This window comes from Panicum hallii, chromosome 2, assembly GCF_002211085.1.
Source record: "Panicum hallii strain FIL2 chromosome 2, PHallii_v3.1, whole genome shotgun sequence".
Taxonomy (NCBI): domain Eukaryota; kingdom Viridiplantae; phylum Streptophyta; class Magnoliopsida; order Poales; family Poaceae; genus Panicum; species Panicum hallii.
Window position 1 is genome coordinate 45,729,254 of NC_038043.1, and position 26,067 is coordinate 45,755,320.

Consider the following 26,067-nt stretch of genomic DNA (forward strand, 5'->3'; position numbering starts at 1 on the left):
GCAATAATAAGGCCTTAGTGAGCGACTCGCATATGGGCTTCTGTGAAGAGAAGGCCGGCCCGAATCAACCTTCGTATTATCTTTATCTCCTCTCCTCGGTGCATCAGCATTTCTATCGTCAGCGCCACGCCTTCGTTAACCCCCTCGTCTGTCGTCTCGTCCTCCGCTCGTCGCATCCTCCCCACAGCCCAGCCGCGCCAACTCGCAAAACCCCAGCACATGGAGGGGGTGGCGCCCGCCGCCTCGCTGTTCCGCCCGCGCGCTTCCGTGCGCTCCCCCGTGCTCCTCGCTGCGGATTCCGGTGCCGCCCGCAGGAGACCCGGTGCAGACGGTAATTCGAATTCCCGCGAATCGTACGTTGTTTGGTTAACTACGAGCGCTCGTGTAGCTTGACCATTGGGGATTTTTTTTTGGGTTGGATTTTTGAAAGGGAGGAGCGGGGTTTCGAGGCGTAGCCTTGAGGCGTCTCCGCCTGGAGGAGGTAAGTGGGGAGACAGACTTGCCGCTTCTATTTGGTTGGTTAATTTGGACCGTCCGGCTTGTTCATCTCAGTCCGTGTAAGATTTCCCCCTTTTATTGGAAGGGAGGAGCGCGGTGCGGAAGCACGGCAGTACTGGGGTCGCGCCTCGCCGATCAGGTAAAAAGTGTTGACGACCACCGTGGTTGTGTTGAGAATAAGGTTTGATTGGCTGATTAACCAATTATTACGCAGTAATGCATGTCTGAAATGAGGCAGTAAAGGAATGAGGATCAAATTCGAAGCATATTCCTATCCAATGTAATTTTCACCGATTTGAATGATTCAATATTGCAATAAATTTGCTGTATCTACTTATGCATTTCCTTCGGTGAAACATTAATGCATCTGGAATATCTGTGACAATTATTTTAAAATGTTTGTTCCATAATATTGAATGCGTGTAGATAGTTAGAATATGCTTATACCTACTTTGTTGTTGACTATTGAGTTTGACTGCCTTTAGACTTCTCATGTGGTAACTGTAAGGTTGTTTACCACTACCATGATCTTAATCCGGCTACATTTTCAAATATCTCATTTCCTACTACATGTTCTTATATAATTTTGAAACTTGAAAGTGACATCTTGAGATATATCACACTATTGAGCCAAGGAGTTTGTGTTCCTGGAGTTATGAGTGTCTTTCTGGGACTGCTGCAGTAAGATCTTGCTAGTTCTTGTGCTTTAAACTTACTTTATGAAAACCCCTCAAGCACCTGTGCCTCGTGAAATGTTTCTTTTTGTTTCATAGTGCTTGGAGGCATGTTTTTTGATCGACTTGCCGTGAAACAAGGGAAAAAACCTGTTCTCAGAAAGGATATTACCTGTGCTCAACAAAGGATTTACTGTGCTTAATTGCTATGTGATTCTAACTACCAATCCAAATCTTCAAATATTTTTTAGGAATCACTAGAGTTCCAAAGCTTGGCCCTGCAGTTTCAACTAAAAGAGCAGGTAAAGAGTGCTATTTGAATACCTATTAACTTAGTTACTCACTTGTATAGTTTAAATATATGTTTTTCCCTCTTAGGGAGGCGTAAGGATCCACTTATTAATTTGGAGGTCTCTCATCATAGAGCGGGTAAAAAGTTACTGTCACAGTTCTCAAATTTTGCTATTCACAAGTAGTTTTCTCATAAAAATCTAAGCGATGATATAATTTATTGGTGGTTTCTTTTAGTCATTAATTTATCATGTCACCAAAGCAGTTGCAGCGGTGAGGTTGCTAAGAATTGAGAAGGGGAAGGCATTTGTTGACCTTTTGAATGAGAAAGCAAATGATTCTGGAGATAATGAGATGGGGTATGTGGAGAGGACACTAGGTTTCAGCACACGGTATTTGGAGGACAGGGATATAAGACTGGTACAAGTTTCATGTTGCACATGTTGAATCGGTGATTCTATTTACACATTTCTATTTGTTTGAAAGGCACACACTATAAGATTGATAGAAGTTACACATTGGACATATTGAATTATGTTGCTGGTGACTGATTTTAATTTATCCCAAAAAACACACACTTTTTGGGATTGCTGGGAAACTAAAATTATTTATCTACCACTACTACCACAACAAAGCATTGTAGAATGGCAACCATATATCCCTTTAATATTTGACAAACATATAGCTAACCAGTCCTCGTGTCTTTTTGGCATCTTAACTTGTTACTGCTTGCATGTATAGGGTGTGATACTGTGACGATAAACATGTTGTGAGAATGACCTGTAAATATGTTTCAAGACTTGTATATGCCTGTACAAATGGGTTCAAAGCTTCTACCTCACTCTCGTATGCTTTCATTGTTAGGTTACTGTCATAGTTGCTGGAACTGTGCGTTGGAAGCGCTACCTTGATTATCTTATCATGTCACTATGTAGTGAGGAGAAGGTGTTCAGGGAGATGGAGCCACTGCTTCTGCAGGTCTCTCTTAGTCTCTTGCTCTTTGTTGAATACTCATTACAGTAGTTAATTCCACACTTATAAAACCTTAGAATGTTAGCACTTTGTGATTTCAGATATTGCGAATTGGATTTTTTGAAATTCTCAAGCTTGATGTACCAGCTTATGCTGCTGTCGATGAGGTATTTTGATTTCTCTTTCTTTCCTTTTTCCTTTTTCCTTTTTCGATGATCTGTAATTATGTTAGCTCTTCGTGTAGCTTTTACTGTTGTTTGATCTAATCGTTAGTAATGATTCTTTGTCAGTCAAAGAGTGTATTATCTGTTCCATGTAAGTTCCACAGCACAAATATGACAAGCTAACAATGCATTGTTCTTGTCATATTGATTCCATAACAGAGAACTTATTATACATGATGTTGATATATGGTGATGGCTACATGCTATTGGCCAATTGTGCACATTCTTTTCTGCGCCCATTCAAACATCAAATGCCAACTTTAGTTGTTTCACTTCTCCTGTACGCAATATCTATTATATGTTCATGGATAACAGTGATGAAAGGAATCTTTTGAAGTTGTCTGTACTTCTTTTTTGCACAACTTAGGGGGTGTTTGGTACTTATTTTAAGCCCCGTCACGTCAGATGTTTGGATGCTAATTAGGAGTATTAAACATAAACTAATGACAAAACAAATTCCAAAACCCTAGGCTTATTCGCGAGACGAATCTATTAAGCCTAATTAGTCCGTGATTAGCCCATATGATGCTATAGTAAACATGTGCTAATCATGGATTAATTAGACTTAATAGATTCGTCTTGTGAACAAGCCTAGGCTTATGCAGTTAGTTTTATAATTAGCTTATGTTTAGTCTTTCTAATTGGCATCGAAACATTCGATGTGACATGGCTTAAAATAAGCCCCAGTGAACCAAACACCCCCTTACATTTTTTATATTAACGATCACATGTAGTATGTTCAACATATCTAAAGAAACATTATGGTCATGTTCTTGTTTCAATATTCTAAAAACAATTCACTTTTTTGCTCATCTTCATTAACTAATTTTCGACCTTTTTGTGTCCATTTTTTTGGGATGCATATTATATATTTGTCACTATACTAATATTAATGTTCAACAGACAATTGTATACATGCTTATCATTGTTTTATAAAACATCGATATGACAATCTGTCATGCAATTCCGAATGTTAGAATGTAAGGCTTGCTAAAGTAGCTTTAAGGGCCGGTGCTGGGAACATGGTGAATGCGATTCTGCGCAAACTTCTATTGCTAAAGGTATGGACAGTAGACTTGATCTAATGAACCTGCTCAATAGGACAGTGTTGCAACATATTGTTTTGTTTCTCATGATAATTCAGGAAAAAAACTCTCTTCCTCTACCAAAGATAGAAGGTGATGATCGTGCCCAGGCTCGTGCTCTTTCCATAATTTATTCTCATCCTGTTGTAAGTTTTCTCTACTTTTAAGAAATATATATCTTCTTTTATATGTTTTTCTATTTTGCTGTGTTCTTAGCATACTCACATTTTTTTTAAGTAATTCTTTTTATCGACCAATATCTCTATTGCCTGAAGTAGTCTAGCTATGGGGTGTTCAGCATGCTTGTTCCTTCTATCTCAAAAATCTTTGCAGGAAACCAATACATACAAGATAATTATCTGTTAGAAATTTTAAACTATAATATTTGTTCTGCTCTGCAGTGGATGGTGAGAAGATGGATACGATTCCATGGAAAAGATGAAGCTCAAAGATTGATGAATTGGAATAACAGTGATCCCCGTTTCAGTCTAAGGTTTTACCCAATGGTGTTCTGTACTGCAATCCACCTGATCTGTTCATGCATCTGTGCCTTGTTGACTGAACTTTATATACTTTGCTTCATAGGGTGAACACATCGAAAGGCTATACGAGGGCTGACCTTGTAAAACGATTGGAGAGTTTACAGGTGTTTTCACTAATCTTATTACTTCATGTTCCATTGCGAGTGGGTTCAAATATAATTTCTCAGGACCACAAAATAACTGAATGAGTATCGCATGTGCCTTTTGTGCTTCATGGATAGCATTTGCCTACTCCATTTTAATTCACATGGGAGAATACCGATATAGAGCTAGTTAGTCTACTTATAGTATCATATCCATGTTAATGTCAATTCTACGACAATTTTGCAAGCTAATCTGATGGATGATCTTTTGTAGGTTCATTATGAAGAGTCAGTTATGGATGAATTTGTCCGCATTCGGGAAGGGATGCAGGTAAGGAAGCTGAATAGATCGCTCTTTCTACTTTTTTTTAGGTACCTTTCATGTGTTGTTTGTTAAAATAACATGATCTACTGATCTCCTCTATAAACACCATTTTTTGCAAGCAACCTTTTTCCTCGTATGGGTTCACTGTTTTCCTTGAAGGAGGAAGCACAATTTTGTCATTTATCCATCACGAAATCCACTGAGTTCATTTTTCATTAACAAAGTTATCTACCTTGATTTCATTTTTCATTAATAAAGTTATCTACCTTTTGTTTTCTTCTTGATTTTGCCAATTATGTTTGATAACTGGATAACTTAATTTCTTCCCTGTATAGGCAGTCTTACAAGCTGGATTACTAAAAGATGGCATGTGTGCCGTGCAAGATGAGAGCGCAGGCAAGTTATATAGTTATTTCTTGCTCACTAAGCCATGTACCTTAGTTCTCTAAAATGAGATTACTGCACTAAATGATGCCCTTAGCAAATAATATTGCTCATGGCTCTACAAAGCTATTAAACTTCTCTTATCACATCCATTTAGTTGAGAGTGACTGAGTGATAGTAATTTTCATTTGAGGAGGTTATTGATAGCCTCTGTTGAGTCATGAAGGATCTATTTCAGGTCTTGTAGTTTCTGTGGTCGATCCACAACCTGGGGATACCATTATCGATTGCTGTGCTGCCCCTGGCGGAAAGACTCTGTTCATGGCATCACGATTGTCAAGACAAGGTAAGAAAATGGAATGGAGAGTGGGCTTCAATGTTCAACTGGTGCAAACTGTAATAAACTTGTTTTGCTACTATCTCATACTTCTTTAGTTTGCCATCTCATTTGTAATGTGTTTCGTTAGCATGTTTATGATTACAATGAAAAATATGTGAGTGAATATTCGTGAATCACTTTCCATTTCTTACTGCTGATAGCCTGATCATATGCAGCTTCAGGCATATGGTATTTGAGACTTCCCCCAAAATTAACATTTGTTAATGCTTGTATTCGACATCAAGTATATAGAGCTCTGAAAATCATTTCAGGATTCATTATTTAACCAACGCATTCTGTAATTTCATGTGGATTGAATTTCATGTCTCAAATGGATAGTAGCTTGGAGAATCATCATGATAGTGTACTCTGATACAGGGAAGATAAGGGCTCTAGATGTAAACAAAGGTAGGTTGAGAATACTCATGGATGCAGCAAAGCAACACAGTCTCGATGACATGATCACTGACATCCATGCTGATCTTCAACTATATGCTGTAAGTTCTCATGAAAGTTCACTGTTGCTAATCCAGAAAAGAAAAAAGAGGAAAAAGGAAAATTTTCCTTGTAATGCTTGTCCAATGGAAATATTTTAGAAATATGGCTAGTGACTATTATTTTCGTTAAAAAAAGTACTGACTATTATGGTTAATGATTTCTCCACATGTATGATAAGGAATTTTGCCCATGTGGAAATATATTGCAGAAGGAAACCACAGCTAAATACGACAAAGTATTGTTGGATGCTCCGTGCTCTGGGCTGGGAGTCCTTTCCAAGGTACCTTTCTTCATCAAGTTCTCCAGAATTTCACCGTTCCAGCGTTCAGTTGAACTAACCTGAATCTGGAATGACAAGCTGTTGCATTATATTTTTTTTATTGTTCCTAAGAGGGCAGACTTGCGTTGGAATAGACAGTTTGAAGATTTGGAAGAATTGATATGTTTACAAGACGAGCTTCTTGATTCGGCATCAACGTGAGTGATGAACAGTAATTTTCCCATTGCAAACCCTAAACAAGGTATAGTAGTTATATACATGGGCCTCTATACACATGGGCTCAATATACTCCAACACCCCCCCGCAGTCTGAACTACCGGCGCAGCGGTGTTCAAGACTGGGCAACAAGAAAGCAAATACCCCCCGCAGCCACAACTAGCCACCGGCTACGTTGAGGCTGGATCGAAACTCCGAGAAGGTCGAGGAGGGCAGCCCCTTGGTGAAGATGTCAGCAAACTGGGAGGTAGTCGGGACATGGAGGACCCGAACATCGCCGATTGCGACTCTGTCACGCACGAAGTGTAGGTCGATCTCCACGTGCTTCGTCCGCTGATGCTGGACGGGGTTGGTGGAGAGATACACGGCGCTGACGTTGTCGCAGTAGACGAGCGTGCTCTTGGCGAGCGGGCTGTGGAGCTCCGCCAAGAGCTGTCGTAGCCAGGACGCCTCCGCTACGCCGTTAGCGACAGCCCGGTACTCCGCCTCGGCACTGGAGCGAGAGACAACCGGCTGCCGCTTGGACAACCAGGAGACCAGGTTGCCGCCCAGGAAGACGGCGTAGCCGGAAGTGGAGCGACGAGTGTCCGGGCAGCCAGCCCAGTCAGCGTCGGTGTAGACCACTAGCTCAACAGAGGACGAGCGGTGAAGTACCAGGCCGAGGTCCACAGTGCCACGGACGTAGCGGAGGAGACGCTTCAGCGCAGCAAGGTGTGACTCCCGGGGATCATGCATATGGAGACAGACCTGCTGGACAGCGTAGGTGAGGTCCGGCCTGGTGAAGGTGAGGTACTGCAAAGCACTAGCCAGACTCCGGAAGGCAGTAGGATCAGCCACCGGATCACCCAGATCAGCGGACAGCTTCGCCTGAGTGTCGACAGGAGTGGAGCAGGGCTTGCAATCAGTCATCCCAGCCCGCTCCAGGATATCGAGTGCGTACTGCCGCTGGTGCATGAGAAGACCAGACGGGCGAGGCTCAACAGTGACGCCCAAGAAGTGGTGGAGCTGACCGAGATCCTTCATAGCAAACTCCTGCTGTAGAGAGGAGATGACACTCTGAAGCAACTGCTGACTAGAGGCTGTGAGCACAATGTCATCAACGTAGAGCAGCAGATAGGAAGTCTCATCCCCACGGCGGTAGACGAAGAGAGACGTGTCAGACTTGGCCTCGGTGAACCCCAATGTCAGCAAGAATGTGGCGAACCGAGAGTACCAAGCCCGAGGAGCCTGCTTTAGTCCATAGAGAGACTTGTTGAGCCGGCAGACTATATCCGGACGACTCGAATCCACAAATCCCGCTGGCTGAGAGCAGTAGACAGTCTCTAACAGAGTGCCGTGAAGAAATGCATTCTTCACGTCCAGTTGGTGCACAGGCCAAGAGCGCGAGAGCGCAAGCGAGAGGACTGTGCGCACTGTAGCAGGCTTCACGACTGGGCTGAAGGTCTCATCATAGTCCACACCAGGCCGCTGAGTGAACCCCCGGAGAACCCAGCGAGCCTTGTAGCGCTCCAGTGTCGGCGCCAGTGTCGGCGCCGAGCGACGCCGGTACACCTGCACCGGCTGGGCGTACTGCGCAGGTGCACGTGAAGGCACCGGGGCCGCGCGTGGCGCAGCGGGAGACACCGGGTCCGCGCGCGGCACGACCGGAGGTCCGGGGACCGCGCGTGGCGCGACCGTGGGCACCGGGGCCGCGCTCGGTGCAGCAGGGATCACCGGAAACGGTGCCGGCGTGCCGGGGAAACCTGCAGGGAAAGGACAGACAGGTAACGGTGGCTGAACCACCGGGTCAGTCGGAAACAGAGTCTCCAGCTCGGGGTCAGGAGAAGGTGTAGAGGAGGTAGAGTAGGGGAAATCCAACTCGTCAAAGACGACGTGTCGGGAGATCAGAACGCGGCGAGAGGTGAGGTCAAGGCATCGGTACCCCTTGTGGTCAGGGGAGTACCCGAGGAACACACAAGGAGTCGAGCGGGGCGCCAGCTTGTGAGAAGCGGTGGCGGAGGTGTTAGGGTAACACGCACACCCGAAGACCCGAAGGTGGTCGTAGCGAGGATGGGTACCGAAGAGAGCGTGGTGTGGAGTGGGAGCAGGAGAAGCAGTGGACGGGAGACGGTTGAGCAGGTAGGTGGCGGTGTCGAGGCTCTCAGCCCAGAAGCGCGGGGGCAGAGAGGCCTGGATCAGAAGGGTGCGCACGACGTCGTTCGTCGTGCGAATCATCCGCTCAGCCTTGCCGTTCTGAGGAGAGGTATACGGACAAGACATACGCAGCTGAACACCCCGAGACAGGAAGAAGGACCGGGAGGTGGAGTTATCGAACTCCCGCCCGTTGTCACACTGGACGGCCTTAACTGTGAGGCCGAACTGAGTGGACACCCAGGCAAAGAAGTGGAGGAGGGTGGGGAAGGTCTCAGACTTGGCGCGCAAAGGAAAAGTCCAAGAGTAATGAGAAAAATCATCGACAATGACCAGATAATATTTATAACCAGACATGCTGAGTACAGGAGATGTCCACAGGTCACAGTGAATCATTCGAGGAGCAACAAGAACATTAGGAAGACGAGGAGCAGAACCCACGGCGGTGACAGGAAGGCAAGACCCATCACCAACCATGATAGAAGAAGGACAAGAGGGGTGTGGGGGTCGGACAGAAGAGAGGATACCGGCATTAGGAGTGGTGTGGAACGAGGCACCCGAGTCGGCGATCCACTCAGTGCTGGCCGGCTGCGTCAGTCCCATGGTGCTAAAGGACTGTGCCAGAGCGGCCTGGTCCCACCCCCCAGGCCAGGTCGGCCGCTGGCTGGGCTGAGCGGGCGGGGTCCAGGACAACGCGAAGAGTGGAGCAGCACCAGTGAACATGGCTGCCGGCTGGAGCTGAGGACGAAGCCCCCCTGCCGGACCCTGGAACGGCCATATCGAGATGCGCCCTGACCATGGGTTGCTAAAGGATGGCCAGGGCGTACCTCCAGGGGCAGGGGCAGGAGCGGGAGCCGGGGTCGGCGCGCCCCGACAGCCCCCACCGGTACCGGTACCCCAAGGAGCAGGGCCACCAGTGCCACCACCACCACCCCGTCGCCGGCGACGTCCACGGCCCCCCCTCCTCCGGTCTGCCCGGCGGGAGCAGCACCAAGGAGGGAGGTGGCAGGAGCAGCGGAGGAGGCCGGTGGAGCAGCAACGAGCGCGGCAGGGTTTGGTGAGGAGGATCCGGGCGCGAGACCCCTGGTGATCTCCTCAAGGGCGAGGTCGTCCCGGACCTGCAGGAAGGTGGGAAAGGGCCTCTGGCGGGCGATCCAGCCCTTCAGGTGGTCGTAGGTGCTGCTCAGGCCCCGTAGGACATTGAGCACCAAGACCCGATCGGACACCGGATCCCCGAGGTCGTGAAGAGCATCAGCCATGCTCTTCATCCGCCGGCAGTACTCACCGACGGAGAGGTCCCCCTGGACGAAGGTGCGGAAAGTGGCGTCAAGCTGGAGGGCGCGGTACTCGGCGTTGCTAGGAACTGCCCCTCGAGCGCCACCCAAGCCTGCCGCATAGTGCCGCCGTGGGTCCTGACGAGGTCCTGAAGATCTAGGGAGATGGTCCCGAAGATCCAGGACATGGCGACGCTGTCCAGGCGCAGCCACGCCACGTCCCGCGCCTCGATCGGCGAGTCGACGAGGACGTGGTCGTCGAGGGTGTAGCGGCGGAGGGTGAGGAGGACCTGGTCCCGCCAGCGGCCGTAGGAGGAGGACGCGGGGTCGAGGAGGACGGAGACCAGGGCCCTGATGTTCTGGACGCCGGCTGCCTGAAGGTGGAGCTGGGCGACCATGGGGTCGGTCGGGTCGTACCGGGCTCCAGATCTAGCGGGCGGGGCCTGGAAGGAGGAGGAGGCGCCGTGCTCAGCGTCGACGGGCTGGCCGGAGGAGATGCGGAGGTAGCGCTCCGCCTCGGCGACCCGGAGAGCGAGGGCGTCGGCCGTGGCGCGCTCGCGTTCCCAGGCGATACCATGAACAGTAATTTTCCCATTGCAAACCCTAAACAGGATATAGTAGTTATATACATGGGCCTCTACGGGCCTCTATACACATGGGCTCAATATACTCCAACAGTGAGATTCCTTGCAACAGCAACATTGAAAGAATATTTTTCTGAACAGCAGCTGAGGTTACTTACAAGTTACAATTGTTTTACTTGCAGGTTGGTAAAGCCTGGTGGTATACTAATCTACAGTACATGTTCGATTGACCCTGAAGAAAACGAAAAGAGGATTACCACTTTTGTCCAGAGGCATCCGGTACTTCTTGATAACAACCAGCATGGATTTTTCAGTTGAAGTTATAAACTCGATATTCAACTTGAATTATAAAAATATGTCTGTCCTTAATATTTGGAGACTGTTGGTATTATTAAGTCTGTGCATAGTTTTTCCACTCAAGTAACAATAGCACAAGGAACTTTTGAATTCCTTTTATCCCTTGAAGATCCTCGTCTGGTAACTGGAAATTCTGAATAACCAACCATTCCTACTACATTCTATTTTTTTCGAACACGCAGGAGAGCTGTGTATTCCTACTACATTCTTGCCCTAGTATTTCAGGTCTATGAACTGATATAGCTCTTTGTGCACATGTAGTACTCTTAAAAAATGTGCACAATTGAACTTGCTCTACCACTCTTTTTTTTAGAACTGAAATTCCTGCATCATGATTCATGTCTACAACATTGACGACGGAATGATTTGTAATCTTTTATAGCCCAGTAAAAATCGTATTTTGATAATGTTTTTGTGACATCTGGATATTAATTAGTTTATGCTATGCTGTAGGAATTTGCTATACAAAGTGTACGAGGATATGTTCCTACAGAATTTGTTACAGATGAAGGTTTCTATTCCTCAAATCCAACTAAGCACTCTATGGATGGGGCATTTGCTGCTCGTCTTGTGCGGTCAATGCTCTAAGATTCTAGGAGTGCCACAAGGCCACAACTAGGTGAGATTATGTTGAACCAGGAACCACATGTATTACCCTAATGTTAAAGTGCACTGAATCACTCCTCCATTATCCTTTTATCACGTAGTGTTGAAATTTTGCTTTCCTCTTACAGTCTGCATTAAGAAGCATGGTGCTTTGACTTCACAAAAAGAAGCATGGTCAAATTCATGCGATATTGCTTCTTGTACAGCAACCAGATTAGTGTAATCATGAACAAGAATGCTGAAACTTCCCTGACAAACTCAATTTTGTTGATGTGTACGATAATAATGTATGTTGCAAGCTAAGGTACCTGGAACTTCACTTCCCTGAATGGTCTGCACCTGCACATGTCTGTTTAGTTGGATCCTAATGTAGCATGACTCGGATGGTAGAGTTTTGCGGTGACAAGAATTTTCCAAATGAATCTTCGCATCCAAATGTAGCCTAACACACATACATTTAGAAATATGGCATTCTCAAAAAACAAAAAGGAAGAGAAATTGCAATGCAAATTATTTATATTTTATAGGCACTACCAGGCAAGTGTAACCATCACTACTGTGGGTATAACCAGGTTTATTTTTCTCAAACAGATATAACAAGGTTTATTACCAGCATGGAAGTTATATATCATTCCTTGTTTGCAATGATTAAACAATTTTTTTAATGTATTCGGGTTGTGTAATTGCTACCAGTGAATGCTATCAAGATAATTGGCTTGGCCTTACAGCCAATTCTCGAGTGAAAGAAGATTTTATGCAACAAGCCAACAAGTAATTAAAATGCAGCATGTAGGCATGCACCAAAGTATTTACAGAGGGATGTGATTGAGGAGTGAGATGCTGAAGAATAGCCACATGCTTTTTGCATATATTTACACAATCATGTGTATATTGCTTGTCACTGCAGAAGCTGCACAACCTCCTGTAAACTGTTTGTGAGCCATATGTCACATACTGTTCATATCTGATTATGATCACCTTAACTTCCCTTTTTATGTTCTCTCCTTTTTTAAAAAAAGATTGTTCAATAATTAGCAAGCAGGGCTAATCTTTTTGTTTGAGGATTGGAGAATTTATGGGGAGCATGCTATCAATGTTTAGTGAGTTTCATCCTACTGGAGGCACTTAAGTGCTGATCCATACATATCACATATTCTCGTTCACACACATCAGATTAGCCTTCTGGCAAACAGTTATGGCAGCTGCTAGGCCATTTTCTGGGTTGGAACTTCTGAGATGAAGCTGGGACTTCTTCCCTTCGGCATTTTCTACTGTCTACAAGACTGGTTAGTGTTTCTTTTTGATCCATCTTATGTTTGTGATAATATATTTTATATTTTGCTCAATACATGAACGAAATAAACTTATCTATGCTTTCTTTGAACTTATCTATCCTACTGTTTCCGGTTCATTGGATTATAGCAGGACAGTATGCACCAGCACATATAGCTAAGCGACCAGTCACGGAGTACATATGTTTGCCTGTTTGGCTACTACCTTCTGGCCTCTTCAGTGTCGCCTTGCGATGAGCGTCATTGGCTGCCTCATTCCATGGGAGGAATCGTTGGTTCCTGATGCCTGTCACCAACTCACCATTAGCACATGAAAACGATGGTGAAGAAGGTAACGTCCACTGTTTGAGATTCAACCTAAGATCCACCACTTGTTTATCGATCTCATCTGCAGTTACAAAGCCCTTGTCTCATCATTTTCACCACTTGCGCATTCATGTCCTTTTCTGATTGTTTCTTTCAGTCAAAACTGGTATCAAAATAAATCAATAATTTACTGCAAGGAAACAAGCTTAATGAAATATCCAGTCTATTTCTTTCCCAACAATATAAATGAAATAAGTCAAAAATAGAAAATATTGCAAAATGTGAAAGATGCAACATGGCACTTTTTTTAAAAAAAATACAAAAAATAATTGAGTTGAACTACCGGAACAATAAGATTTTCAGCATCCAAATAATACAAAGTATAGCATGCAACATATAAAATATATGACAGAAAAATTCAATTTGATTATTGGAAAAAAAGGGTGAACGAACGAGTTTTAAATGTTAGAAAAATTCAAATATGTAACATAGAAGATATTCCTTATTAGTGGAATAAAAAAACATACTGTTAAATAATAAAACTTAAGGTCACTGAAATATTTAGAAAATGGCAGAGAACAACCAATATGTCACTTAAACAACAAAATTTAATCCTAAATAATTAAATTAACAACAAAATGATTGAAAAACAAAAAATTCCCAACGAAACACACTAAAATGAAAAAGAATAAAACAAAAGACACAAGTGACGAAAAAATAATATGAGATAGAAACTTCAAAAATAAAAGAAGAGAAAAGAAGTATCGAAGGAATTCACCCCAGTCCAGCAAAGAGACAACCCAGCCAGGAAAGGAGGGGAGTAACAGTTAGCAAACAAGCTATCCATGTAAGTTTCATGTCTTCATTTCTCAAATTGGTCTCGAGTTACTTAGATAGTTAGATAGACAGACGTTGCCATACATGCCATAGGCACATTTATAGTGAATGGCAGATGATATCACATTGTGGGGATTCCAGCGTTGATCCACGCATATGCATACTATACACAGCTGACAGCTCAATTGGCTGAGAGCTTACCCTTTTACGCGATGCAGCTGAAAGCAGTGCTAGAATACAAGTATCCATTTTGCATTGTGTATTTTTTGTAACATCATACAAGAGATATTCAGGTAGATAGTGTGACTGAGAATATTGGTACAAGCAGCTCAATTGAATGGACTTTTTGGGACCTCAGAATATTGGTACAAAGAGGACCATCATGACAAAGCCAACAGAAGCTAGTGTGACTGAGAATGGTATTCTCCCTCTGTCCTTTCTGAGGAACATTGCTTCATAGATTGGGATATTAATGATCACAAGCAACCCACATAGAACAACCTGGAGGAAAAGTCCATTCAACAGCATATTCTGGCCACTTGTCAAGATTTGACCTAGCCCTCCCACTAGGCACACGAGGTTGAGTAATGCAATGGTTGCAATGATCACATATTCTGGTGAAGACGTTCCAAATTCCATGATTTCTTGCTCATACCTTTTCGACTCATCTTCATCACTTACCTTTGGTGAAACGACAAACCCCATCTTTGACAATCCTAACAACTTCCTGATGTTGTCGATGACACCATAAAGGTACGAGGTTATTCTTTTAACTAGCCACATTCTCTGTCCATTCCACCATCCTCCCAATGTATCTCCAGATGTTAATGCCTCATATAGGCTGTAAATATTCTTCACAACGGTGATGTATATGAAAGGCGTGATCCATGGACTCATAATCTAAATAAAATAAGGGAATCATGTTAATGTCAATGTAGATCATACGAAACTGAAATAAGACTTGTCATGTAACATACCTCAGGGAACAAGGGGGTGCCCTTGAGAAGGCCTAGTGAAGGGATCAGAACGTAATATAGCGTAGGTAGTGAGTTGGGTGCCCATAAACCATATATGCAGTAGCCCATTTGATGCGGTAACCTTATTTTTCCATGTCCAAAGAAGAAGGGGCAGTACTTTGAGAGAAAAATTGAAAAATTACCCTCGCTCCATCGCTTGTGCTGAAGTATTGTCTGAGCCATTGTTGTTGGGGCTACACCAACAAATGCTGCTCTTGGGGGGTTGTTGTAGACTGACTCCCATCCTCTACAATGTATTGCCAGTCCGGTGATAACATCTTCCACTGGGCAACCATATTTCAATCCAATCTCATTTCCCCACTGTGTGTTATGCTCATAGGTGCAGGTTGCTAATGACTTCGCTTTCTCTTCAGTCTGGTCTATCCGCTGCTGTGTCTTAATTCCTTGGTCCCAGTCTTCCTTGTAGTCTTTGTTGAAGCTCCTACCGCATAGGGTCTCCCTTCTGTGGAAGCATCCAGTGCCAATATACAATGGCCCACCCCAAGTGTCCATACCAGCCAGCTCCACCTTAAGATTCAGTAGCAGTGTTAGCGTCACAACATGCATAATGATTGCATACTCTGCTGTGGGAGAACTGTATTGAAATCACAATTCATGTTGCCGACCTGATTGATGGCATTGAGGGAGTTGCCATATATGTTATTCTTGGTGATATTGTTATAGTTCTGAGGGTATTGCACAAATGCAATCTTGTGACCCATTTCTTCATCCAGGAAGAAGCACAGTGCTTCTCGGATTGAATCACTGTTGTTTGAATACATATCACAGTCCACATTCATGATGATAGGGCTTTTGCTTATCACTGATGATACCCTTATCTGCATTTCAAATGAAAAGCTGGAACTTAGAAATACGCATTGTGGTTAAGCCATTTTTTTTCATGGAGTGCGCTTTGTATTTAGTGAGCTTGATACTTATTACTGCGAGTTTGTTTATGAGAAATGTCAGACTCTTGCAGTCCTTATACAAACCCTGTGGTGTCTGTCAATCGTGAATTGGTTATCTCAAATAGCCATATATATATGCTGCAACAACAGATTTGAAGTGTACATTTCACATCTATTTCCACAAAAGGCTTGTGGTGAACTCCATGTCATGCTTTTCTCAAATGTAAATGATAGCTGGTCCTGACCTTTTGGCTACTATTATGAAAATCAGAATTTGTATTTCAACAATCTTGTCGCGCAAGTATAAGCTAATGTCAAGCGCAGAGTTTACACATATTTGTAAAGTTATAGGTGATGGATTGATAAAGATTAGCGAGTGTACCAGAGCGTTCATTGCCCCAGCTTTGAAGTTATGGTGGTACTGAGGCCTCTTCTCACGTGCCATGTATACCAGTGTTGGTAGCACATTTCCGTCATTGTCAACTGCACCTCTGTCTTTCCCGTCTATCAGGATCTGGGAAATGAGCAAATTTAGTACTCTGGAATCTCAATATCTGTGAAGTTCTTCAAATAAAAAATTATGAAAATCTTTGCTGCGGTTCAGGGGATTGGAAAGCTACCTGAACAATTGGCTGGTGATCATTTGAGGTTCCCCCTGTGTTCCATTCAGAAAATCCTTTATGATTTACTTTTATTTCTTCTGGAACTTTGCCTGACTTAACAGCAGAATCAATTCGCTCCGTCATTTCATCGTACAGGTCCTGCTCAAAAGAATGTCAGTTGCGGTGGTCACAACTGTTTCATCATCTGACAATGTTTGAAAGACACACATACCTTGACGAATGACCATTCTTCTAAGGCTCGCGGATCATTAGGCTCATCTGACTCTGCAAAGTAAGCGGCTGGTGACCGTGGCTCGATGTTGTATCTTCTGCAGAATGGAAGCCAGCGCCTCGCGAAGGCGGAGGTCTCCCACAACGCATAGAAAGTGAGGATCGAGCCCCCGTCGTCGGAGAGGTACACGTTCAGTTTCTCAGGTGGGTAGTTGTACGCCATGAGCGAGAGGACCGTGGCCATGACGAGGCTCGGCGGCTCCGACTCCGGGTCTGCGGTGCAGACGAGGATGTCCACGCAGGGTAGCCGGTCTCCATACCTGCTCCAGATTGCACGGTACTCATGTTAATGCTTGGTGCCGATACCATGTTTACATCCATCTCAATGATGGCATGAGCACGATAGATAAAATGATTTGAAATAATAGATTGTTGCAATATAATTTAGGGGGCTAAGAGCAACTCCATCAGATACTCTAAATAAGTTCTCATCTTAAATTTGTTGGATGGAATAAAAAAACTAAAACCCCAGCACAACCTCTACTAGATCTCTTATTTTACGAAGATCTTCGAATCTCTTCCTCTACCCTTTATTCATTTTATTCATAGAGGGTTTCAAAAGAGCCTCTATAGGTCCCACCCTTCAGATTAAAAGAAGAGGGTGAGATTTAGAGGTCGCTGCTGGCTCTAATTTTTAGAGGGAGCTCTTACTTAAGAACTCGAGAGTCTGATTTGAGGGTCACTGTTAGAGATGCTCTAATACCCTCGTGCATGATTAATTAGGTTGTCAAGGGATCCTGTATGGCCTACGGTGCAGCAGCGCCCAGACCATAAAGGCTGCGGCGATTTCCATCGCCTAATTAAATAATGGACCAAAATCCGACGTGTATGTCATCAAATCGCCCTACCCCGTCCTCTCACTTCTCCGGTCCTGGTGCTTTGAAAATATTTGATCCATGTCAGCTGTTGGCATGCTCTACAAATTATTCAACGGCGAGCTGCTATTTAATTCTCACCTACTAAGAGGCCAGTACATGGTCCCTTGCAGGACATAAACGTCTGACAAATTTTTTATTTGTTCGGTAAATTTTTTTTCATTCACTGCACTTTTGTAATTTTTCCATTTCTGGGCTCTTCTTCTTAATGATACAGTAGGCAGATATCTTGTCTGTTCGTTTTTTTTCTTAAAAAATCTCACGTGCGCAAGGTCACCAGCGTCTCAGGGCCGTGTTGCCCGCTAGCTATACCTAGATACACTGAGCTACTCCCCGTTCAAAATTAATGATCGTTTTGACAAATCACATACATATAATTTTTGCCAAAACGATCAAGAAACGGAGCAAGTACTATACTGCGTTGACACAAGCTTCTAGCACCTTGATGAATACATCTGCTTTCAGAAGAGCAATTAGGAACATGCATATATATTGATATATATACAAACAAAGGTGCATGTTAGGTAGTACGGGCCGTATGCATGGAAAGCTCGGCGGATGGGCAACATGCATGGAGAGCAGCACAGACCTGGCGGCGAGCCTGTCCTTGAAGGCGCGGCGTCGCAAGGGGCACCACCGCACGGCCTGCGTGATGACCCAGTAGAAGCCGAACCACAGCTCCGCCGCCAGCATCCCCAGCCACGCCGCCCTGCCCGCGCCGGCCGCCGGGACGTGCGTCGCCCTGTAGTAGAGCACCAGGCATATCCCGGCGAACACCGTGACGGCGTGGAGCTTGTACAGCGCCCTGCCCCCGGCCTTTTCGGTGGCGAACAGCCTCTCCATCTCCTCCCCCCCTATTTCTCTCTCTCTCTCTCTCTCTCTCTCTCTCTCTCTCTCTCTCTCTCTCTCTCTCTCTCGAACCCGTCGATGTGGAGCAGTAGCAGTAGCTGCTCCCGTATATAACATCGGCGCCCGTGGATCCGAGCAGCGGCGTGGGCCCTGTAAAAATACGGCCTTATTAGATTATAATTGTAATTTGGATGACTATATAGTTAATGGGACTAATAAATTTATAAGCTCAAGTTTGTATGATTTCTGAGTCGTATGGATGGAGTTGTCCAATACATAGTCAATGATTCAAATCGTTGTCAAGGTATCCAAGTTATAGTCCAGCATAATTACATGCGACGGTTAAACCGACGGCATGGAATTTGAACTATTCGGTGCATTGGAAACTGCAATGGCGATCAAGTGTAGGAAAACTCAGTACCACCGGTTAAACGACGCTATGGACAGTAAACGTTGGTGCAATATCAGATTACTCTGTGATGTGCACAGAAGCTCCAGAAAGGTTTGGACAAAAGTACCTTCAGCACCAGTTGAACCGATGGTAAAAACACCGGTTGAACTGACGGTAAAAAAGAAGGCGTCGGTGCATTGGTACTTCAATGTTGCAGAATGATTTTTGAAGTTGGAGATGGCTTCTTCAATAAAAGTCATCACCACCGGTTGAACCGACGGTGCGTCAGTTGAAGGCGTCGGTGCAATGACGCAGGCAAAAGAAGACGTGGCAGAAAGAAAATTAATGGCCAGCACGCAATTTCAAAGTGACCGGATAAACCGACGATGACGACCAGCTAAACCGACGCTTTAAGCTTTTTAGGGAAAAGTATCAACAGTTGGGGGTGGATCCTTAGCCTATATAAGACCTCACCCCGGGTATTTTGAGGTTGTTAAAGTTCGTGAGAAGCAATAAGACTCTAAAGAAATTCTCCAAGCCATGCAAGTGCTTATTGATCAAATCCATAGACTTTAGCGGATGCTATGAGAGTGTTTGTGCTAGTTTAGCTCCAGAGAGAGGGTGAGAGAGCAAAGTGTTGTGCTTTGTGTATGGTTTCAGAGTGAACCAATCGCACGGTGCAAGTGGGGCTACGGCACCGGGCCTCCAATTTTGAAGGGCCCCATTTAGTTAATAATTATTAGTTACGTAGTAGTTAATTAGCTTGTAGGTGAATTAGCTACTGCACCGGGCCACGTTCTTCAAAGTTTCAAAGACCAAATTAGCCCATGGGTGGACAGGCCACACGCCTTAGCCCGTGCACAGCTGTTTGAATCAGGGACGGATGCTCCCCGGCTCGCCGCCCTTCGCGGCCCTGTGTGATACTGGTAGGAATTAAAAAGATATAAATAAGAATAATTATCCTTTTACTTTTTTAGCGTCTACTTCCACCGTTCCAAAATACAAATTATTAAATTCTAAAAAAATTAACATCAAGGTTAAATTACCATATTTTCTCATATTTATGTGCAATATTTTACATACACATGCATTTTCTACATAGGGTAAGATAATTTATTTTCTGGATATTATAATAGTTTATTTTTGGGATGGATGGAGTATGCCCATTGTACTTCTTAGTATTGTAAAAAAAAACATGCTTATTGTGGTTCTTAGTATTGTAGAAAATATGTTATTTAATAATAGAGTATGTGCTTTAACTTTTGGTAATCTATATATTTTTATTATAGGGTCCTCATTTGGTATTCTCTCACCGGGCCTCCAAATCTTAGGTACGGGCCTGGTGAACCACCACCGTAATCTTGGTATATCGGCGCTTTGGAGTGTTGGTGACTTGCCGGCAAGTTTTCGACCCTCCGGTTTGGTGTGGAGCAGCGACGACGGCTTTGTGCGGGGGACGAGGAGACCCTCCTTCGTGGGAAGCTCCATAATGAAGGCGGCATCAAGATGACTAGGTACTTGGCTTGAGCCTTAGTGGCCGAGCTTTTATGGCAAGTCAAGGGGAGTTCTGAAAGAGACTTGGTGACCGGAAAGCAATGCTCTTTGTGAGTGTTTTAATAATGTGGACTAGAGATGGCTTAGTGCCTACCGATACCATAGGATAAATCACGTGTCAAGAGTTTACTTCCTCTCATTGCCTCTTTACGTTTTCGCATTTCTTTTTGCATCTTGTATACTTTACATTCTTAGAGTCGCTCAAGTTAGGATTGGTTGTAGATTGTAAAATTATTTTGGAACAAGAGTTTCACACTAGATAAACCGTAGTTGCATATCTAAATAACATGGTCTAAATTATATTTTATACAATTTAGTTTAAACCATATATAGATTAAGTTTTTAAATTTATCTCCAACCCCCTCCTAAACTACGAGCACTACTTCCTTTCCGAGCCCGCCACGCCCTTTCGCCGATCGTGTAGGATCGCTGCTGAGACCGACAAGCTGGTAGCTTGTCGCGACCAGTGGCTACTGGCTGCTCGCTGCAGGGGAAGGCGCACGTGAGATATCTCAACCCTCGCTGCTGCTGCTACACTACCGCGCGACGCTATTGGATGGCCGTCGTCGTCGGCGACAGTCATGATGAGCGAGGCAGCACAATGCCAATTTGCTGGGGGTGCCAAGTCGTGGGTCCTCAATTAATATTCCTGCTCCATTACCACAGGCCGGCCGCGGCCAGCCAGCGATCAACCGACGCAGCAGGGACGGTGTCCACTGTCCACGACTCCAAGTAAAGATCCAGCAGCATGCAAGTAGCCGCATCCTGCAGCCACCACAGACGGAGTGACACTAGCTATCGTGTCCCTGTGGCAGCTTTGTCCCCGACCCGATGGAGTCGCAGGCAGCGCGTGCCCCCGTGATCACGCGCAGTGGTGGTTGGTGGGGTGGCTATGGGTGAACGAACTGCGGCCAAGATGACCGGGTTGCGTGCAAGCGTGGTCTCTGCCTGCATGTCTCGGTGGTGTCGCCTCGCGACTCGTCTCGTGCGCCTCCGATCGATCGGGGGCAGGGTGCGCGCGCGAGTGGCGGCGGCGACGGCCGACGATGAGCATCATGCAGCTACCACTGGCCGCCGGCAGGGGTACGTTGCGGGTCGTGCCAGCTGGTAGCCTAGCTTTTAATTCGATCACCAACCCTCTCGCAGCAGCAGCAGCTACCTGAAGCTGTGGCCTGTGGGATCGATGGAGCTGTAGGATGGCGTCATGGTCTCATGGATGCTTGGCTTCGCCGCTGCATCATGTGCGTGAGAGTGTAACGTCTATGGACCAGCGCTCGCTGTGCTTCGGTTCTTGTGATCGATCGATGGCCCCCGCATCTCTATCAGCAATGTCACGCGCGCGTTAGCCGCCGTTTAGTCCCGCCCCGTCAATAAGATTCTGAATCGATCCATCGTCCGGGTGGTTGTTATCTACTCCTGCTCCAAAGATAGACCATGAGCGTTGTCCTTATGTACGCATCAAGTAGCTGGATCGGACGACGATGACTAGTAGTACTAGACTAGCTAGCTACTAGTGATAGCTAGGGCGCTCGCGGCTAGCGCCCAGAGAGCCCTTCCGCGCGCGGCAGGTACCGGATCATGCATGCACATCCGATCCGTCGTCACAACTCACAAGAGAGCGAGCGACGTCGACACAAGAAGTGCGACGTGAATGTCCAGTATAGCTAGCTTTCCACGGTCGAGGTGGTCGATCGCTTGAGGCGGTCCGGGTTGCGCCGCAAGTCGCCCGGAGGGTTCTCAAGGCGCGGCGGAGAATTCTCCGTGGTTGGGAAACTATGCAAGAAGAATTATCCGTTGTGATCTGAGCGTGTTCTTCACCACCTATTTCAGTATATCCCTCCAATCTCAGATACGATTTCTTGTATTTTTTATGAGTCGTCAGATTTATGTGGTCGGCAAATCTTCGTCGGCAGTTTCATTTCACTCATAGGAAATGGACCGATCATAATAAAGCACCGTCGACCAATAGCTGGAGAAAACAATGCACAGTTCAAGCCCTGTCGGCCTCCTAAAACTAACTTTTGAAAACTGTTTTGAATCTTGTGGTGACGATGGCTCTATTAAGATTCCTTCTAATTTCATGTAAATCGTATCCCTTTACCTTTGACTGTATATCCATACTATAAAATTTGAAATAATTAAAACACTTTCTCACTAAAATTGGGCCCACCGTACTTCTCACGGAGGTCCCACTTGCCAGCTCTAGAGGTTTGACGAAAGAGGGCGGAGACCCATTTTTTTGATAGAAGGAAAATGATTCCACCCAAAAGCTAATTTTTTTTCACCAAATCATTCTACGTACCCATCCAGTGTACCCATAGCATGGAGCACCCTCACACGCACAATTGAGGGAGAAAATTGATCCCCACATATTTCTTTCCTTATGCATAAATATGAAATAGAGTAGTATAAATGGAGGGGCATAAATTAAGCAGTATAAATTTTTTCCATACTAAATAAATTAAGATATCCCTATTAATCAATCAAGGGCTAATTGCAACATCAAGACGCACATAATTAAGAGAGAAAATTGATCCCCGTATATTTCTTTCCTTATGCACAAATTCTACTTATGAATATTTCTTTCCTTACTTATGAATCACTCATACAAACAAATAGAAATAGAGTAGTATAAATGGAAGGGCATAAATTAGTAGTATAAATATTTTCCATACTAAATCAAGATATCCCTATCAATCAATCAAGGGGCTAATTGCAGATGGTCTGATTGCCGCAAGAAGCCTTTCCAAAAGCATGATGTCTCCCTGCCTTCCATCACCACACCTATAAAATCATACACCTCTATAGTTAATCATTTACCCTATTGTTGCCGTTGCCGTGCCAAGAAGCTGCTATCATCTGATTTCTTCTTCCAAGGTAGCACCCATCTATGCCGATCTAAAGTGGGCTAAAGCTGTGCCAAGCATCTGCTGCCACAAGAGCAACAGGACGTCTCATCCAATGCCAAGGTCTGTATCCTGCCCATGTTGCAATGTTTGTTGTGATAGCAATTTTATGTTGTTGATTAGGAAGGAGGTGGTGTTCATCAGGGCGTTAAAATCATGTCTTAGGTCACCAGCGTCCCACATCGTCCACGTTTCCCTGATCATCATCATCGGCGTTCCCCGTTCTCCCTGCCCCTCCCTGCCCTGTTCGCCCCGCCCTCTCCGCTAAAGAAGACACAACGTCAGCAGCCCCATTCCGTACAGATGGAGCCACGCCCGAGCAGTGGAGATGCCAAGCACCGCACGGAGGAACCACCACCATGAATTGCCCCCTCCCTACTACCACTCTACCAGTTAGGTGCAGTCTCCTTCCTCTTCCTTCTCATAATGAATTTCAGGTTGAGATTTTACATCCACCCACATCCCAATCCCGGGCGAGCCGATAGCCACCACACGCCCACCCCATCCCAAGTGGATGTGGCCGCATCGTTGGCAAAGAAGGCAGATGCAGTGATGGTGATCCACACCCTCGTGAAGCAGAAGTGTCTCTCCTCGGGTCCTCAATGAATTACTTAGTGTTTATGGCAAACTGACTCATTCTTTTCAAAAAGTGCTTTTCCATTGATGTCCTAAATCTTTGTGAGTATAAGATGATTTTACAGATTTTCAAGCAGATTCCGGATATTTTATCTTTGCTTGGAAGTTTGGTTCTAGCATTACTTCTTGGTTGGTGCATTTGTCTTATTTATATTAAGGTTTCTTGTTTATTATAGTTTGATGCAGTTAAATCATAAATATGTAAGATATGATTGGTGTTTTTATCCCATCTGAGAGATATTAGCATTGTTTTTTCCATATCGCCATTTGATTTTACACCGGAGATATTTTTACTAGCAATCTTGCAGGATCTGATTGGGTTGGTCAGGGAAGGCAAAATGCCTGCTTCCATGATCCATATTCCATTATGCATGCATAATAGAATTCAATTAAGGGAATTGATAGCTTACTCTTGCTTTATGATCATGATTTCATTTTCATGATAACAAGAATCACCTCTTACATTGAAATAGTTTTGTTGATAGTTAGCCTTTCATGTGCAAATTTGATGTATGGATTGATAATCTCAACTCTCTTTTTTTGACGTTTTAATGCATGATTAGCTCAGTGATAAGGCAACATTTCAAGCTAATAAAGGATGTAAATGTTGATGATCATATTAGGGGCAAGATCGTGAATAGAACTTATAGCGCGAGAATAGATAATAAATATTTTTTATGAGATAGATTGTAATAAGTTAATTCAATTCATGTAACCATGTAAAATAAATCTGAATTGTAATAGCATTATGCAACAAATTTATTTTTCCTGTACCAACGTATGAGCATTTAACTTTCCTTTAAATGTTTCTTTTTGAGAGAGGGTTACAATAGCATGTATGCAATAAATTGGATTTTTCTCCTTACTATAAAGAGAAGAACCCCTGTAATGGCAGGAATACAAAATTAATGTTGCTTTCCATTGGATTTGCTGCTCTGTCCATATTCGAAATATTTGTTCTTTGATTGTTGATTACTCTTATAGTGGTTATGATCGATATCTATGAATACATCAACAACTACGGGAACTTAATTAACACTATAATTAATGCTTGAATAATTATTATGTAATCATTAATAAAATTTGCTAATGTATATGTTGGCATATATGGGAGACATACATGGAGCATGAATATTTTTCTTTATTTCAATTCAATGCTACAAAATTTCTTTGTTACTGTTCATTGTATTAAGTATTTTCATATATCAATATAAAGTTTTTTTACTAGATCTTTTAAAATCATGTGCTAAATTGTTGAATATAAATAATTATAGTATGTGTTAAGTTTTTTTATTACCGAATATTTTTAATTTGTGTGATACTAAATTATTAATTACTATATTCTTGTTTAAAATTTCTCTTAAAAGTATATCCTCGCCACATGAACATCTTTACGAAAAATATAAAATTATTATTTACTAAACTTTCTATAGATATAAAATTTATATTTAATAGGTTTTCAATACACGTGCCTGCGGCACGTGCGTCTCTAATAGTAACTCAAAACATCGTGTATTGATAACATAATTTAACGTTACTAGATTCATGGTTAATTACTAGATTCATGGTTAACACATATTTCATATTGTTTATCTCTTCTAATCATAACTGGATCTACTATAAGAGTACTTTAGGTTAAACTTGTATATTTATCTATTTGCATAATTATTTATAGAAGAATATTAGTTAATTGAATAAAAAAATCAATGATGCCATATATTTGAAAAGAGGTAGTATATACCATCAATAAAATGCAAGTTATGTTGCAAACTAAGCGTAGGTTAGTTAATAAGACTCCTTATGATAGAATCTACCCATACAGATTCGAGTTCTCGATTTGGGTACAGGTGCTCGTATTTTTATGGATTTATTTTAGAAATTAACCGGTGTTGTTATTTACTGACTCCGTCCCTCGAACCGTGATTAATAAAATAAAGGCAGCCTATGATAGAGGCTTAACAGCCTTAGATGCAGCTTATTCCGAATATGAGGGAACAATACTAATATATCTGCCACTACGTAAATATTAAATATGCATGTGCGTTGGTACGGACAAAGACCGTATAGCATGTGCGTTGGTACGGACAAAGACCTATAGGTATCGGATACGTATAGTTGCTTCTACGTTAATTTGTAGAGATTTACGTGATCAAGTCGTGAACGGAGGGCTGGTCCGACTCGCATACGGGATATATCAAGCCT

At 43.9% G+C, this 26,067-nt stretch overlaps 2 protein-coding genes across 6 annotated transcripts; one reads left to right on the forward strand and one right to left on the reverse strand.

Annotated features, from left to right (window-relative positions):
• The first annotated feature begins 104 nt into the window (after positions 1-104).
• Positions 105-13,119, forward strand: LOC112881421 (probable ribosomal RNA small subunit methyltransferase B). 5 transcript variants are annotated; one of them, XR_003226474.1, is made up of 22 exons: positions 105-331; positions 431-481; positions 584-637; positions 1,424-1,474; positions 1,551-1,601; positions 1,726-1,883; positions 2,328-2,441; positions 2,537-2,602; positions 3,637-3,720; positions 3,804-3,890; positions 4,146-4,237; positions 4,330-4,390; positions 4,644-4,700; positions 5,030-5,090; positions 5,317-5,424; positions 5,836-5,954; positions 6,164-6,235; positions 6,347-6,432; positions 10,622-10,718; positions 11,250-11,415; positions 12,576-12,688; positions 12,825-13,119. XR_003226474.1 is itself a non-coding variant. In XM_025946089.1 (21 exons), the coding sequence occupies exons 1-20, from the start codon at positions 220-222 to the stop codon at positions 11,382-11,384; spliced, it is 1,716 nt and encodes a 571-aa protein (XP_025801874.1). In that variant the 5' UTR covers positions 105-219; the 3' UTR covers positions 11,385-11,415; positions 12,096-12,569. The 5 variants fall into 5 exon arrangements, 4 of the variants coding, with proteins under 4 accessions (XP_025801874.1, XP_025801873.1, XP_025801875.1 ...); XM_025946089.1 differs by lacking the exons at positions 12,576-12,688; positions 12,825-13,119 and adding an exon at positions 12,096-12,569; XM_025946088.1 differs by lacking the exons at positions 12,576-12,688; positions 12,825-13,119 and adding an exon at positions 11,531-11,764.
• Positions 13,120-13,942: 823 nt separating this feature from the next.
• On the reverse strand, positions 13,943-18,432 carry LOC112881420 (cellulose synthase-like protein E6). Its single transcript, XM_025946087.1, has 7 exons — positions 18,119-18,432; positions 16,596-16,914; positions 16,382-16,522; positions 16,144-16,275; positions 15,480-15,692; positions 14,815-15,381; positions 13,943-14,737 (listed from the first exon to the last, which is right to left on the reverse strand). Exons 1-7 carry the CDS (start codon positions 18,370-18,372, stop codon positions 14,192-14,194), a joined length of 2,172 nt encoding a protein of 723 aa, XP_025801872.1. The 5' UTR covers positions 18,373-18,432; the 3' UTR covers positions 13,943-14,191.
• Between the last annotated feature and the right edge of the window lie 7,635 nt (positions 18,433-26,067).

Coding starts and splice junctions, on each gene's coding strand:
- LOC112881421 (XM_025946089.1), top strand. CDS start 220: ATGGAGGGGGTGGCGCCCGCCGCCTCGCTGTTCCGCCCGCGCGCTTCC. Junction 332..430: donor CAGGAGACCCGGTGCAGACG/GTAATTCGAATT, acceptor GATTTTTGAAAG/GGAGGAGCGGGGTTTCGAGG. Junction 1,884..2,327: donor AGGACAGGGATATAAGACTG/GTACAAGTTTCA, acceptor TTTCATTGTTAG/GTTACTGTCATAGTTGCTGG.
- LOC112881420 (XM_025946087.1), bottom strand. CDS start 18,372: ATGGAGAGGCTGTTCGCCACCGAAAAGGCCGGGGGCAGGGCGCTGTAC. Junction 15,693..16,143: donor CTGGGGCAATGAACGCTCTG/GTACACTCGCTA, acceptor TTTGAAATGCAG/ATAAGGGTATCATCAGTGAT. Junction 15,382..15,479: donor CCCTCAATGCCATCAATCAG/GTCGGCAACATG, acceptor CTGAATCTTAAG/GTGGAGCTGGCTGGTATGGA.